Source organism: Papio anubis, chromosome 12 (assembly GCF_008728515.1).
Source record: "Papio anubis isolate 15944 chromosome 12, Panubis1.0, whole genome shotgun sequence".
NCBI classification, from domain to species: domain Eukaryota; kingdom Metazoa; phylum Chordata; class Mammalia; order Primates; family Cercopithecidae; genus Papio; species Papio anubis.
Window position 1 is genome coordinate 112,863,690 of NC_044987.1, and position 14,240 is coordinate 112,877,929.

At 42.9% G+C, this 14,240-nt stretch overlaps 1 protein-coding gene across 3 annotated transcripts in view; it reads right to left on the minus strand.

Moving 5' to 3' along the window:
* Positions 1-2,561: 2,561 nt before the first annotated feature.
* PLAAT5 (phospholipase A and acyltransferase 5) overlaps positions 2,562-14,240 on the minus strand; it is a 28,278-nt gene continuing 16,599 nt past the window's right edge. The window contains exons 4-6 of one of the 3 annotated variants that reach the window (XR_002516950.2): positions 8,183-8,291; positions 5,848-6,187; positions 2,562-3,094 (exon numbers count right to left, since the gene is read on the minus strand). Coding sequence is in view for 2 of the 3 variants with exons in the window: in XM_003909657.4 (XP_003909706.2) it covers positions 3,002-3,094; positions 5,925-6,187; positions 8,183-8,291 (465 nt within the window). In the remaining variant the exon portion in view is untranslated. The remainder of the gene's footprint in view (positions 3,095-5,847; positions 6,188-8,182; positions 8,292-14,240) is intronic. The other 2 variants (XM_003909657.4, XM_021925635.2) reach the window with 2 other exon arrangements.

Genomic DNA, 14,240 nt, shown 5'->3' on the forward strand with positions numbered 1-14,240 from the left:
ATAGCCTTCTTAGAGTTTGGATTACCATTGATTGTTCTCCTAAAGTGATAAGAAGTTTTTAGAGGAACAGTGTGGAGATCAAAATGTCCTATGATCACCAGAATGCTATGTATCCAGCCCTTATGCACCTTGTGCTGTGCTTGTCTATGTGTGCTATAAGGACCCAAGTCCTACAGAGTCAGGAATCACCCTTCCCTTTAAAATCTTCCTTCTTTGACAAAGTCCCCCTCCTGCATGACTGCAGGTAATCCAGTTCTTTCCCAAAGTATTCCGGAGAATACCAAAGGTAGCTGACATTTTCAACCAACATGGTGCCTCTCTAGTCTGCTTGTTTCCTATGGGCCACCTCTGGTCCTGAGCTTCTTCTCTCCATAGCTACAAACTTTTTGGGTACCACAAACCATACTCCTCCTTTTATTCTCTAAGAACAGCCAATAACAAAGCTTGAAGATAACAAAAGGGGAGCATAAGACAGTAACTTAAAACTGGGAACTAGAGAGTAGCTTCTTTCTACTCCCGGTGTCACCCAAGGCTCCCTTCTGGTTTTTCCCTGCTGCCTCTGCTCTGCTCCCCCCATGGTGGGATCCATTCCCCCTTTTTCAGTTGGCATCTCTGGCTGACATGTTCTCCACCCCTAGCCAGCAAAACCAGATTCCTTTAGGGCTGAAAAAATCTCTGCAGAGGTGTTTATTTCCTGAAGTCATTCTTCTATCATTAAGCAAAATAACTGGATTGTGCCAGCCCCTACTGGCTCATGTGTCACTAGTACTGGGCCTCCCTACCATTAAGGAACGCAGCACTTTCAAGTTCTCTGATTCTCAATGTGACATGCCCAAGTGAACCAAGACCGCCACTGCCCCAATCACCCACCCATTCCCAAAAAGTGAAAAATAAGCACACAAACGAGTGACTCGCGTTTACCTAATCTCAGAAACATTTGCATTCAGATTACTCTGCCTTAGAATTTCCTCCTCTCCACTCCATCAGGAGTGGGCATGTGCTTTATTATATCAACAAGACTAAGAAGCCTCACCCGAGTGGTCCCACTCAAAGAAGAGATTTCAGTTTCTACCTTAAAATGCAGAAGCCACTACAGATTAAAAGAGAAACACACACACTTTAAGAAACTCTCCCCTCCTCATCTTCAAAGTGTGGGGTAAGCATTCCAGATCTCTCAGCCTGATGGACAGCTTGGAAGTGGGAGGGACCAATGTCCAACAAGTGGCCTTTGCCCCATGTCCGTTGTGCCTTGTGTCTTCCCAGCTGACTCAGAATTCCTCACACCCAGCCCCCAGACTACTGCTCATGGGCTCAGGCAAAGGTGAGAGTAGCCAGGGTTTGGCACTTGGGAGACTCTCAAAAATATTTTTTGGACAAACAAGTGAATATGAGCCCTGAAACTTTCCAGGAGTCTCTGTCCCATTGGGTTCAAACCAGTAAAAAGCCAGAGAAGTGTCTTTCTGTCCCAAACATAAGCAAGAGATGGATGAGTCCTTTGTGCAGAAGTTACTAGACACTCTTTGGTGTGGAGGAGTTTTTGTTAATCAAACAACATCCAGTTTGTTTGATAAAAGATTAATATGGTCGAGGAGTTCAAAGTCATCTTCCAATTAAAACATTCACTAAAACATGGCTGGGTTAGTTCGCAGCTACAAGGAATAAATACACTTTATAAAATATGAGTTCCTGGTACTCAGGTTCTGCTTCAAAGGAAGTCTCAACCTAGACCATATAATGAATAGAGACTGAAGGAAGAGGTATTGGGGACTCAACTGATTACCAGGCAGGGGAGTGTGAGAGGAAATGGGGAAGAGGAACTAGGGATATCAGCTTCGTCCTGGTCATGATTCACAAAAATAAGTGCAGAGGGAAGACAAAGTCAGATGCCCAGACTGCAGTGTTGGGGAACAGGAGGTCATTGAGTGTAGATTGCTAAGAAAAGAATGGAGGGTAAAAAAATGGGAAGAGTTTCAATGAGAGTCTATTTTCTCCAAATAGGAGAAAAGCTTATGGGAGATCCCAACGGACCTTATCTGAAACACTTTGAGGGATCCATCTTGCTCTTTTCTACATTCTTCGTATTTTCTAGGTATTTCTGGAGGCATAAGAGAACCCTTCTCTAGCTTTTTTTGGGGTGGTTTCAGCTCCCAGCTGTCACTACAATCCCCAGCCATAATTTCAGATCTTCCATCCTGTCAACATTCTTCAAAACACAAAAATAACTCCTTTCTCTCCCTCACTCGCACAGTAGAGTTCAACTGATTAAACTTATCAAATTATTTTAAATATTTATCTGAAATCAGTGAGACTAGAAACTTCACATTTTAGGGTAATGATGAGGTAGAAAAGCAAGATAAATTGTCTTATCGATACTTTTGATAGATGATTTTTAAACAATAAGGAATAAAGTTGATGTATAATTCTAAAAAGAAAATATTTCTTGGGATATGTGTTTCTAGATTAAGGTACTGAATAGCCCTGAATAGCGAATCACAGTTTTTCTTAAGGTCCTCCTCCCCTGAGGCTACACTATGGCTCGAAAAGGGCGGGATTATCATAAATAGAAAGAAGCTAGAGGCATTTTAGTTCAATAAAAAGAACATCTGGAAAAAGACATCTTCGTTACTGGAAATATTCAAGCAGAGGCTTCTGGGATGTTTCTGATGGCATTCAAGCATCAGAGACCAAGATCAGCCTAAGAAACAAGCAAGGTCTCTTCCTACAAAGAGAATGAAATTAGATCAGTATATGAAATGCCTAGCACAGTGCCTGGCGCATCAGAGATACACACTAGATACCAGATCCTTCCCATCCTGAGAGTCTGTGGGTCTATGCTTGTATATATTGGATGTATTTCTGGAAGGGTAAGTGGATACATTGTAGATTCTTCCAGAAGTTCACAGTTTTCTTAATCAGAGGCATTGAGAGAAGGCAAGGGAAGGAAGCATGTTCTTTTTGCTTGTGTCAGTAACTCTTCCTCTAGTTGGAGTTCTCATCACCTTCAGGCAGTTATTGGTTTGGGCTTTATGCTATCCACTACAGCTGAAATAACTGCTCCAGCAGCCTTCGCTCCTTCCATCAGGGCGTGCTCTACCTGCAAGGCACATCAGTTCACAGGACAATCGGTACCAATCCTAGGCTTGCACTCTCCCCTACCTCTACCCCACCATACCCATTCAGCAACCAGCCTGCCTGGAGTCTATTCCCAAGAGAAGAAGCAGTCCATGCTATCTTATATTTTCAAAACTCCTAGAGTGACAAGAGACCAAGAAAAGCCAGGACTGTTGGAGACAACTCCTTCCTCCCTCTGTGCCATTTGGCCCAGGGCCTGCTTTCAGTGTGGAGCTCAGAAGCAGAGGATCTCACAGCACCACAGTCACTGAGGCCCTCATTCTACATACAGGTGATCCAAGAGCCAGGGAACGGAACTCACTTGCACAGAGCCATACAGTGAATTCGTGTCCAAACTTAGCTCTTGGGTTCTTGGGCCTCATGACTCCTGGGCCCAAGCTTCTTCAGAGGACTTCTTGTAATGCCCTCAGTCCTTGGGATCTTCTTGTACAAATTCTCATGGGATGGGAGGTTTCTCACACCAGGGCCCACCAAGCCCCTGACTCTAGAGCAAAGCCTCACAAGAATGGAGTGCAGCCTGGAGAGGATGCAGAGTAGAGAGGAGGAAGGTGCAGAAATTAAAGGGCACAGCAGGGAGGCTGCCAATGCTCTGAGGATGGGCTGGTAGCAGCAGAGACCAACATGGGAATGTGAGCCCAATCTGCTTAGACAACAGAAGAAACATAGAAAAAAATAGAACAATTGTGTTATCTTCTAATCCTTAATTTTTTTCATCTCTTTAAAGGGGGATAATAGGCCGGGTATGGTGGCTCACACCTGAATCCCAGCACTTTGGGAGACTGAGGCGGGTGGATCATGAGGTCAAGAGATTGAGACCATCCTGGCCAACATGGTGAAACCCTGTCTCTACTAAAAATACAAAAATTAGCTGGGCGTGGAGGCATGTACCTGTAGTCCCAGCTACTTGGGAGATTGAGGCAGGAGAATCGCTTGAACCTGGGAGGCAGAGGTTGCAGTGAACCAAGATCGTGCCACTGCACTCCAGTCTGAGTGACAGAGCGAGACTCTGTCTCAAAAAAAAAAGGGCGGGGGGGTGATAATAAATACTTTCTCTGCTCATCTCATGGAGTTTTAGTAAGGATCACCTATTAATATGAACAGCTCAAGTTTTTACATATATTTAGGATTCAAAGTTCTTTCACAAGCACTGAACTACACGAATTTATTACTTCTCTATATGGAAGGAAATGACAGAGCCAAATGCAGTATAGGCCAGGGAGGTAATGTGAGTGAGGCAGGTGGGTGACACACCTACCCCTTATCCCCTGCAAACCCACAGCATGTCCCTACAGAGTATCAGCAAGTAGGAATGCCAGCCCAGTGGCCTGATCAATTGTCTGTTAAAGAAAAGCTGAGGGCCAGGCGCAGTGGCTCACGCCTGTAATGTAGCACTCTGGGAGGCCGAGGTGGGTGGATCACCTGAGGTCAGGCATTCCAGACCAGCCTGGCCAACGTGGCGAAACCCCGTCTCTACTAAAAATACAAAAATTAGCTGGATGTGGTGGTGCACACCTAGTAATCCCAGCTACTTGGGAGACTGAGGCATAAGAATTGCTTGAACCCAAGAGGCGGTGGTTGCAGTGAGCTGAGACTGCACTACTGCGCTCCAGCTTGGGTGACAGAACAAAACTCTGTCTCAAAAGAGAAAGAGAGAGAGAGAAGCTGAGAAGCTACATATTTTTATATAAAATTTTATATAAAATGTCTATATTTTTTAATATTGGTAGGTAATTCAAACAAAAATTGTGTGTGTGTGTGTGTGTGCGCGCGCGCGCGTGTGTGTATCCAAGATGTGGCCCACAAGGTACTAGTTTACAATTTTAGCAACAAGGTATCTGCTTCCGCTTATCCCTGCTTTGTTAAGGAAGAAATGGTCTTTGGCCAGGCACGGTGGCTCACACCTGTAATCCCAGCACTTTGGGAGGCTGAAGTGAAGGATCACTTGAGCCCAGGAGTTCAAGACCAGCCTGGGCAACATAGCAAAACCGCCTCTCTACAAAAAAATTAAAATTATCTAGGTGTGGTGATGCACGCCTGAAGTCCCAGCTATTCAGGAGGCTAAGGCAGGAGGATTGCCTGAGCCCAGGAGGTTGTGGTTGCAATGAGCCATGATTATGCCATTACACTCCAGCCTAGGTGACAGAGTGAGACCCTGTCTCCAAAGAAAGAGGGGAAAAAAAAGAATAGAAAGAAAAGCTTTCAGAAATATAGTGACTTGACCAAGCATACCCCTCTAGTTAATCGTTGAGCTGGGGCTCCAACCGGTGGTCTTACTATTAGCCCAGTGCCTTTTCTCTCCTCCCTGGGTTAATAAAGGTGAAAACACCTCTTGAACCATAAAGTCCTGCAGAAATAGAAGGCCCTACTAGTACAACGAATAATATAATGAAAGCACTGATGCCGGGCGCGGTGGCTCACGCCTGTAATCCCAGCACTTTGGGAGGCCGAGACGGGCAGATCACGAGGTCAGGAGATTGAGACCATCCTGGCTAACACGGTGAAACCCCGTCTCTACTAAAAAATACAAAAAAATAGCCGGGGGAGGTGGCGGGCGCCTGTAGTCCAGCTACTCGGGAGGCTGAGGCAGGAGAATGGCATGAACCCGGGAGGCGGAGCTTGCAGTGAGCTGAGATCCGACCACTGCACTCCAGCCTGGGCGACAGAGCGAGACTCCATCCCCCCAAAAAAAAAAAAAAAAAAGAAAGCACTAATTACCATTCTGATCACTAATGAAATGACAAACCCCAAGAAAGCTCTGGAAGAAGCCATCATCAGAGCAAATGGGGTCACACCTGCTGGCTCCGGGGTACGCCGTATCTGAGGCCATTGACAAAGTGCTCACAGTTCCCTTCAATCAGGCTGTACTGCACGATCTTGTTGACCATCTTTTTTGTACGCTGGATGATCTTGTCCACCGGTAGGGGCAGGTACGTCCCATCTAGCTTGTTATTGACCTTCCAGGAGCAGCCATGCAGCACATCCTCCAGACGACTGTATTTCACCACAGCCCGATTGCTAAAGATGGAACTAATGCTGCCCACCTCAAACTCCTCACCTGGAGACCAAAGACAAACAGAGGTTGGGACGTGCAAGGAGTAGCAGAGCAGAGCACAGTCTAAGGCTCTGAGTAAGCTGCTTCCCCTGGGGTCTCATTGGCATCATCAGTAGAAGGGTGACAGAAGAGGGGGAGTTGGAGTCAAAGAACTGCAGAGAATCAACTTTCCTGAGAAGCCCTTTGCCCTGCGCCTCACTCCTTGCTCTCAACCTGCACAGGAGTCTCTTTGTCATTAAACTCTTTCAGCACCTTCCCATGTGGTCCCTGATTGTGTTGCACTGACCTGCCCAAGTCCTAGGATTTGAGTTTCGTTTCCTAAGCAGACTTCAGTAATCGTCACAAACATGTAAAGAGCACTCTCTATGTGAGTGTCAGTCCCTGGGTAAAGGACTATCACATACATGATTATGGTGGTTCCATGACACACCTCCCTCTGGGGCTGCCACAGGGGCACAGGGGAAGCCAGCCAAGCAGGGCTCTGAATGGCACCTGCTCCTGCCAGCTTCCACCTACAGCCACTTGACTGTTACCTATACTCAAATACGGGGATTCTCATTAAGGGTATGTTTGAAAATGGGGTTCCACAGCTTTGAAAAGAGAAATGTTTGAAAGCTGCTACATTATCATATTCAAGCCCTTAAACGAGACAGAGACTCGAAGAGGGTCAGGAACCTGCCCAAAGCCAGGTGGATAGTCATTTAAAGCCAGCACTGTTTTTCTGCTACAACCATGTCGACATGCAAATGTCTATACCCTTCCCTTTATAAGTTGTCCAAGGGCAAGAAATGCTCCATGATCTTTTCTTACAAATTTGAAGAAAATTTGCTGATTTTATAAAAGCTGGTAGCAGATAATTGAGCATTCAGGAGCAGAAATGGCAGAATTCATTTTCAGAGAGAGCAAGATAGGAGTGGGGGAAGATATAACTGATAAGTATCTCTGTGGTTGAACAAGAGGGAAACTCCTAGACTTAGTCTGGAAAGAAGAGATGAATTACCACATTCTTGGAGTAGGTTCTGAGACAAGAAACGGGAAGAGTACGAGCTGATGGGGCAGAGAAGAGAGGCAATGAGAAAGGGGCTCTGCCCCATGGGAACATCCCAGCATGGTGAGAGACGGGGCCAGAGGAAGAGGACAGGACATGGAGATGACAGCTGAGAACAAGTTAGGACCAAAGGCCTGTGGTATAGTGCCCTTCTGTAATTCAACTTTGAACTGGCAATACCTGCACAGGAGACAGCAAAGGGCATTCAAGGGTATTCAACAGGGTCCCCCTACCCCTTCCTCTCCCACACCCCAGCCCTCATCAGGCCTTATCTCCTGAGACAACCATTGTGACCAGCGGTTCTAGACACCCAATTTTTCAGTTGTTTCTCATTTTGCTGTAATCTCCCTCTACTATCATCACCTCCTCCCCCATCAAATCTCCACTAAGATTTAATGAACACAAATTGAATCTCAGCCATATGTTAACACAGCTGTGAGAAATGAAAGGAGGGCTCTATCTACATTGAGGGTGAAACAGCACAGAGCGTGTTGGAACAGCAGGGAGACAAGGTGAGGACAAAGGTGCCAAAGGTGATCAAGAAGCCAGATGCAGTGTTTGAGGACTATAGAAAACAAATGACGATCAGAACATGTGAGCATCTGCACCCTCCTTGGGGAATCCTCAGAAAGGTGAGGACAGATGCTCAACTCTTGTCAATACAAAATGGAGCTCAAGTTCTAAAACGTGTGTTTTTAAACAAAGGGACCTCTAGGAGGTCAGGGAACTTGGGCCACGCTCTTTACACTTGTATCACTCTTAGGGCTGGACACTCGGTGGTTTTCGGTGAAGAGAGACCAAGCTCTGTCACAGTAAACAACGGTCCAGTCATGCTTCAAGGGGTACCGTTGCTAAAGAATGGCAATAACTGAGGAACACAGGAATGAACTGTGCTTCTATTTACTTGGCTAACTTCAATATCAGTATGTCAATATACTATTCATTCTTACTCGGGGGAGCCAGATGGACCACGCAATCATCTTCTACATAGATGGCCCAGTGCTCATAGCCAATTCGAAAAATCTCAATCAGGTCTCCAGGTCTGGGTCTTGGTTTTCCCTACAATGGAAAAATAAAAGATACATGGCATATGCCCAAGGAATTTCAGAGATCTAGTCTTAGGATCAGGTACAGCTCAGCCTAAAGATCCCCTCAGTGTGGTTCATCGCTTCACAGAAACCCAAGCTAAAGAAATTTCTCTTCACACCGAGGACCAAAGAAGTCTCCTCCTCTCCTACCACCACTCACATTACTAAAGCCATCAAGGATACCTGTGCCAGTTATCAATGTATTGCCTCTCAGCTGTGAATGTACCCTCCAATATATACCCTGTGATAGATGACTAAACTTCTTTAAGCATTTCTTCCTTAAAGCAAGTAAGATGTTAAACCTTCTCAGTAGAGGGTGCTGGAGGGACATTGCAAGAGAAAGAGGCTCTCCTGCAGTTTCTGGCCAGGGGTGGGCAGGATGATGGTCAGCAGTGTGGTGTGTGGACATCTAGTAGAGTTCTACCTCAGACCCAGGATCCTCAAGGCCTCCTGCCTCTGCTGGCACCCTGATTCCCTCTGCAGGGCCCCCACATGACCCACCTGAAGCCCAGAGAGTGCCCCCATCCTCTGCACACCCACACCACCAGTTGCTAATAGCCACTTCAGTCCTGCTTGCCCAGCAATTGCAAACTTCTCTATTATCGTGTGTGTGTGTGTGTGTGTGTGTATGTGTCAGACAGGTAGAGAGAGAATGAGAATATACATGAAAAGGTAGGCATAGAGTTGTAAATATGATGAGCATCCATCTTTTTAAAAAATCTTTGACCAGAGCTCCAGGTCTCACCTTCACTGCTGTGTTATCATCTCCTGGGGGCCCAGCCTCTGGGGCCCTGTGACCTGCAGGTCTTTGAAAATCCACAGGTAAGATGTTAGGACCCCCTGGAAGCCTACAAATGGTATTGTTGTCTGTAAACCAGACCTGATCACCTACTTGGAGCAAAGAAAAGAGCCCTGGAATGTGGAGAGACACAAGATGGTAGAGAAACACCCAGTTACATGTTCTCATTTCACCTAAGACCCTTGGCCAGAACAGGGTATAAAAGACTCATTCCCAAAAGTGATACTAAAAAGATATGGAAAATGTAAGCATGAAGATTTACAATTAAGGAAAGGCTATAAAAGTATGGGTGAGTGCAAAGTGCACAAAGGTCATAATGGACTTAATTAACATCGTTAATGTCATTAATTTGTCAACTACTCAGAGCAAAATATTTTAATGCAATACATGTGTGAAAGTCTGTAGCAAATTTTCGAATTCAAATAGACATAAGACATGACACACTGGAGAGAAACCCTTCAAATGTAAAGAGTATGGCAAACTGGCCAGGTGCCGTGGCTCACACCTGTAATACTAGCACTCTGGGAGGGCGAGGTGGGTGGATCACCTGAGGTCAGGAGTTCGAGACCAGCCTGACCAGCATGGTGAAACCCCATCTCTACTAAAAATACAAAAAAATTAGCCAGGCTTGGTGGCATGCACCTATAGTTCCAGCTATTCAGGAGGCTGAGGTAGGAGAATGGCTTGAACCTGGAAGGCGGAAGTTGCAGTGAGCCGAGATCACGCCATTGCACTCCAGCCTGGGCGACAGAGCAAGACTCTATCTCAAAAAAAAAAAAAAAAAAAAGAATGTGGCAAATTATTTCACATGCTTTCACGCCTAACTCAACGTCAGAGAAGTCATACTAGACAGAATTCCTACAGATGTGAAGAATGTGGCAAAGCCTTTAACCAGTTCTGGGCCCTTACTAAACATAAGATAATTCGCACTGGAGAGAATCCCCACCAATGTGAAGAATGTGGCAAAACCTTCAACCAGTTATTAGCCCTTATTACACATAAGATAATTCACACTGGAGAGAACTCCCACAAATGTGAAGAATGTGGCAAAGCCTTTAACCATTACTCAACTCTTATTAAACATGAGAGAATTCATAGTGGAGAGAAACCCTACAAATGTAAAGAATGTACCAAAGCCTTTAACTGGTCTTCAAACCATAATGAACATGACAGAAGTCATACTAGAGAGAAACCCTACAAATGTAAAGGATGTGACAAAGCCTTTTAAGTGCGTCTCAAGCCTTACTAAACATAAGATAATTCGTACTGGAGAAAAACCCTCCAAATGCAAAGAATGTGGTAAAGCTTTTAACCAGTCTTCAACTCTTATTATACATAAGAGATTCATACTGGAGAGAACCCTGTGATTGAATATGGCAAAGCATTTTAACGGTCCTCAAACGTAAGATAATTGATACCAGAGAGAAACTCTAGAAATCTGAAAAATGTAGAAAAGCTTTTAACCACACCTCATACCTTTCCAAACATAAATTATACTGGTGAGAAATCCTAGAAATGTGAAGAACGTGGCAAAGCCTTTAAATGGTTGTCATACCTTACTGTATGTAAGATAATTCATACTGAAGAAAACCCCTACAGATATAAATAACGTGGTAAAACTTTTAATTAATGTTCATACCTTATTGCATAGGAAAGCATTTATACTTTAGAAAAATTGTACAAATATAAATGTGGAAAAGCCATTGCTATCTGCTCACATCTTACTCAAAATCAGAGAATTCATACTTAATGAAACCATTATAAATGTAATTAGTGTAAAAAAAAACTTTCAGAAAATTAAGCCTTTAAAGTGAATAAGAGTATTTTGAAGAAAAACATTATATATATAAAGAGGATTGTAGTACCTTTACTTGTATTACAAACCTTATTGTACACATTTTATACCAGAGAAAAACACCAAAGCAGTTGTTCAAACCTTGTTGAATATCAGAGAATTTATGTTGCAAAGAAACCCTACAGATGTAATGAATGTGGAAACACATTTGTTTAAAAACGCCAGTGTGGAGAATGCCAGAGAGATCATATTAAAAGATACTTTTGCAGATGCAGTAAATGTGAAAAAAATATTTAATCAAACATTAAGTCTCTGTAAACATTAGAGGATTCACGGTAGAAAGAACTAAGGTACCAACACTTCATACATTACACTAAATCAGAGTGTAGAGTACGGAAAATAATTCAAAGCTAAAACTGTCAGATTTTTTTGTATATAACTTTACAAGAAACAAGACTTTTTTCAAGAGTTATAATTACAAAGTATTTGTTTTCCCTTGAAAAAATTATAGTTTGTTGAAAGCAAATGTCATTTAATTCTCAGATTACTTCATGCTGTTCCTTCATTCTCATTGTTTATGTGAAAGCATGTGATCCATTATTGTTGCATCAGATCTATGAGAGATTCGTTTTCATTAGGTGGGCATTATTTATGACCTTTTCCATGGAAGAGTAAGGACATTGAAATACAAGGTGTGCAATGAAAATCTAAGTGAAGAGGCTCCTCGTGGTTGACTTATAACATGGTTTGAGTGAAGCAAGAGGTAGGTATTCAGAGTAATATTCTTCTACATGATAGTGAGAGAAAAACATTTTGAATTTTAGTAGTAAATCATTTTAAATGCAGTACATTTTGAAATTCTGATTTAAGATTACAGGTGAACTTAATTTTTTAAACAAAACTGTTTTGAAAAATATTAATAGGCTGGATAAAGAAAATGTGAAATACTATGCAACCATAAAAAGGATGAGAGCATGTCCTTTGCAGAGACATGGTTGGAGCTGGAAGCCATTATCCTCAGCAAACTACCACAGGAACAGCAAACCAAACACCGCATGTTCTCACTTACAAGTGAGAGCTGAATGATGAGAACATGTGGACACACAGGAAGAGGAACAACACACACTGGGGCCTGTTGGGGTGAGGGTTGGAAGAGGGAAAGCATCAAGAACAATAGTGAATGGATGCTGGGCTTAATACCAAGATGATGGGTTGATCTGTGCACAAACCACCATAGCACAATTTTACCTATGTAACAAACCTGCACATCCTGCACATGTACCCCAGAACTTAAAAGCTGAAGAAAAAAAAAGGAAAGAAAAAAACAGCCCAAACAGCCATCAATAAGCACCAGTTAAGTAAATAATCCTACATCCACACACACAGAGAGACATTAGAGAGAGCAAGCTGAATTTACATGAGCAGCATAATGCCGCTGAGACTCATGCTTGCTGCATGTACTCCATTATATGGAGGCACATTTTACCTAACCAACATTGTTCTTTTTCAATATCACTTTGGCTATCCCAGGTCCTTTGTCTTTCCATGTAAATTTTGGGACCACTTCATCAATGGATATCAAAAAAAATATTTTAACAGGGATTGTGTTTAATCTGTAGATCGATTTGGTGAAGACTGCCACCTTAAGATTACAGATATTTTGCAACCCACAAACATGGAATTTGTTTTGTGTACTTAAATCTTCAATCTCCCTTACCAATGTTTTGTAGCCTAACATTTTTGTTAAAGTTATTCCTGAGTATTTTTATGCTATGATGAATGGAATTATTTTCTTAATTTCATTTTCAGATAGTTCACTTGTAATATACAGAAATTCCATTGATTTTTGAACATTAGCCTTGCATCCTGCAACTTTGCTGAACATATGTATTAATTCTAATGGTTTTGTGGCCCAGGCGCGGTGGCTCATGCCTGTAATCCCAGCACTTTGGGAGGCCAAGGTGGGCAGATCACTTGAGGCAAGGAATTCAAGACCAGTCTGGGCAACATGGTGAAACCCCATCTCTACTAAAAATACAAAAAAAAAAAAAAATTAGCCAGGAGTGGTGGTGCACACCTGTAGTCCCAGTTACTTGGGAGGTTCAGGCATGAGAATTGCTTGAACCTGGGAGGTGGAGGTGGAAGTGAGCTGAGATGGTGCCACTGCACCACTGCACTCCAGCATGGGTGACAGAGCAAGACTCTGTCTCAAAAAAAAAAAAAAATTCTAATAGTTTTGTAAGTACAGGCACGTCTCATTTTATTGTGCTTTGCTTTATTGTACTTCACAGATAATTTCATTTTTTACAGGTTAAAGGTTTGTGACAACCATGCGTCAGATAAGTCAATTGGTGCCTTTCTTCAAACGGCATGTGCTCACTTTGCTAGCATTTTTTTAGCAATAAAGTATTTTTAATTAAAGCAGGTACTTTTTTACATGTAATGCTATTGCAAACTTAATAGGCTACAGAATAATATAAGCATAACTTTTATGTTATGACTCGCTTTCTTGCAATATTCGTTTTATTGTGATGGTCTAGAACCAAACCCACAATATGTCTGAAGTACACCTGTATGTGATTGATTCCTTAGGATTTTCTACATACATTGAATACATGTGATGAGAGTGGGGATCGTTGCCTTGCTAGATCTAATCTCTTACCATTAAATATGTTAGTTACAAATTTTTCATAGGTGCCCTTTTTCAGGTTGAGGAAACTCCCTTTAATTGAGGTCAAGAGAATGTTTTTTTATCATGAATGGCAGATTTTGTCAAATGCTTTTTCCAGAGGTATTGATATGATCATATGATTTTTGTCCTTTATTAACATGATATGTTACTTTTTTTTTTTTTTTGAGAGGAAGTCTCACTCTGTTGCCCAGGCTGGAGTGAAGTGGCATAATCTTGGCTCACTGCAACCTCCACCTCCTGGGTTCAAGTGATTCTTGTGCCTCAGCTTCCCGAGTAGCTGGGACTACAGGCGTGTGTCACCACTCCCGGGTAATTTTTTTGGTTTGTTTCACCTTGTTGACCAGGCTGGTCTCAAACTCCTGACCTCAAGTGATCTGCCTGCCTCCACCTCCCAAAGTGCGAGGATTACAGGCATGCGCCACAGCGCCCCGCCCTGGTATATTACATTAACTGATTTTGGGGTGTTACATCAAACTTGCATTTCTGCGATAAATCTTAGTCATTGTGTATAATCCTTTTTATATACATGCTGGATTCAGCTTGCTAGTATTGTTCTGAGGGTTTTTACATGTATATTCATAAGAGATATTAGTCTTGTAGTTTTCTTTTTTTGAGATATCTTGGCTTTGGTATC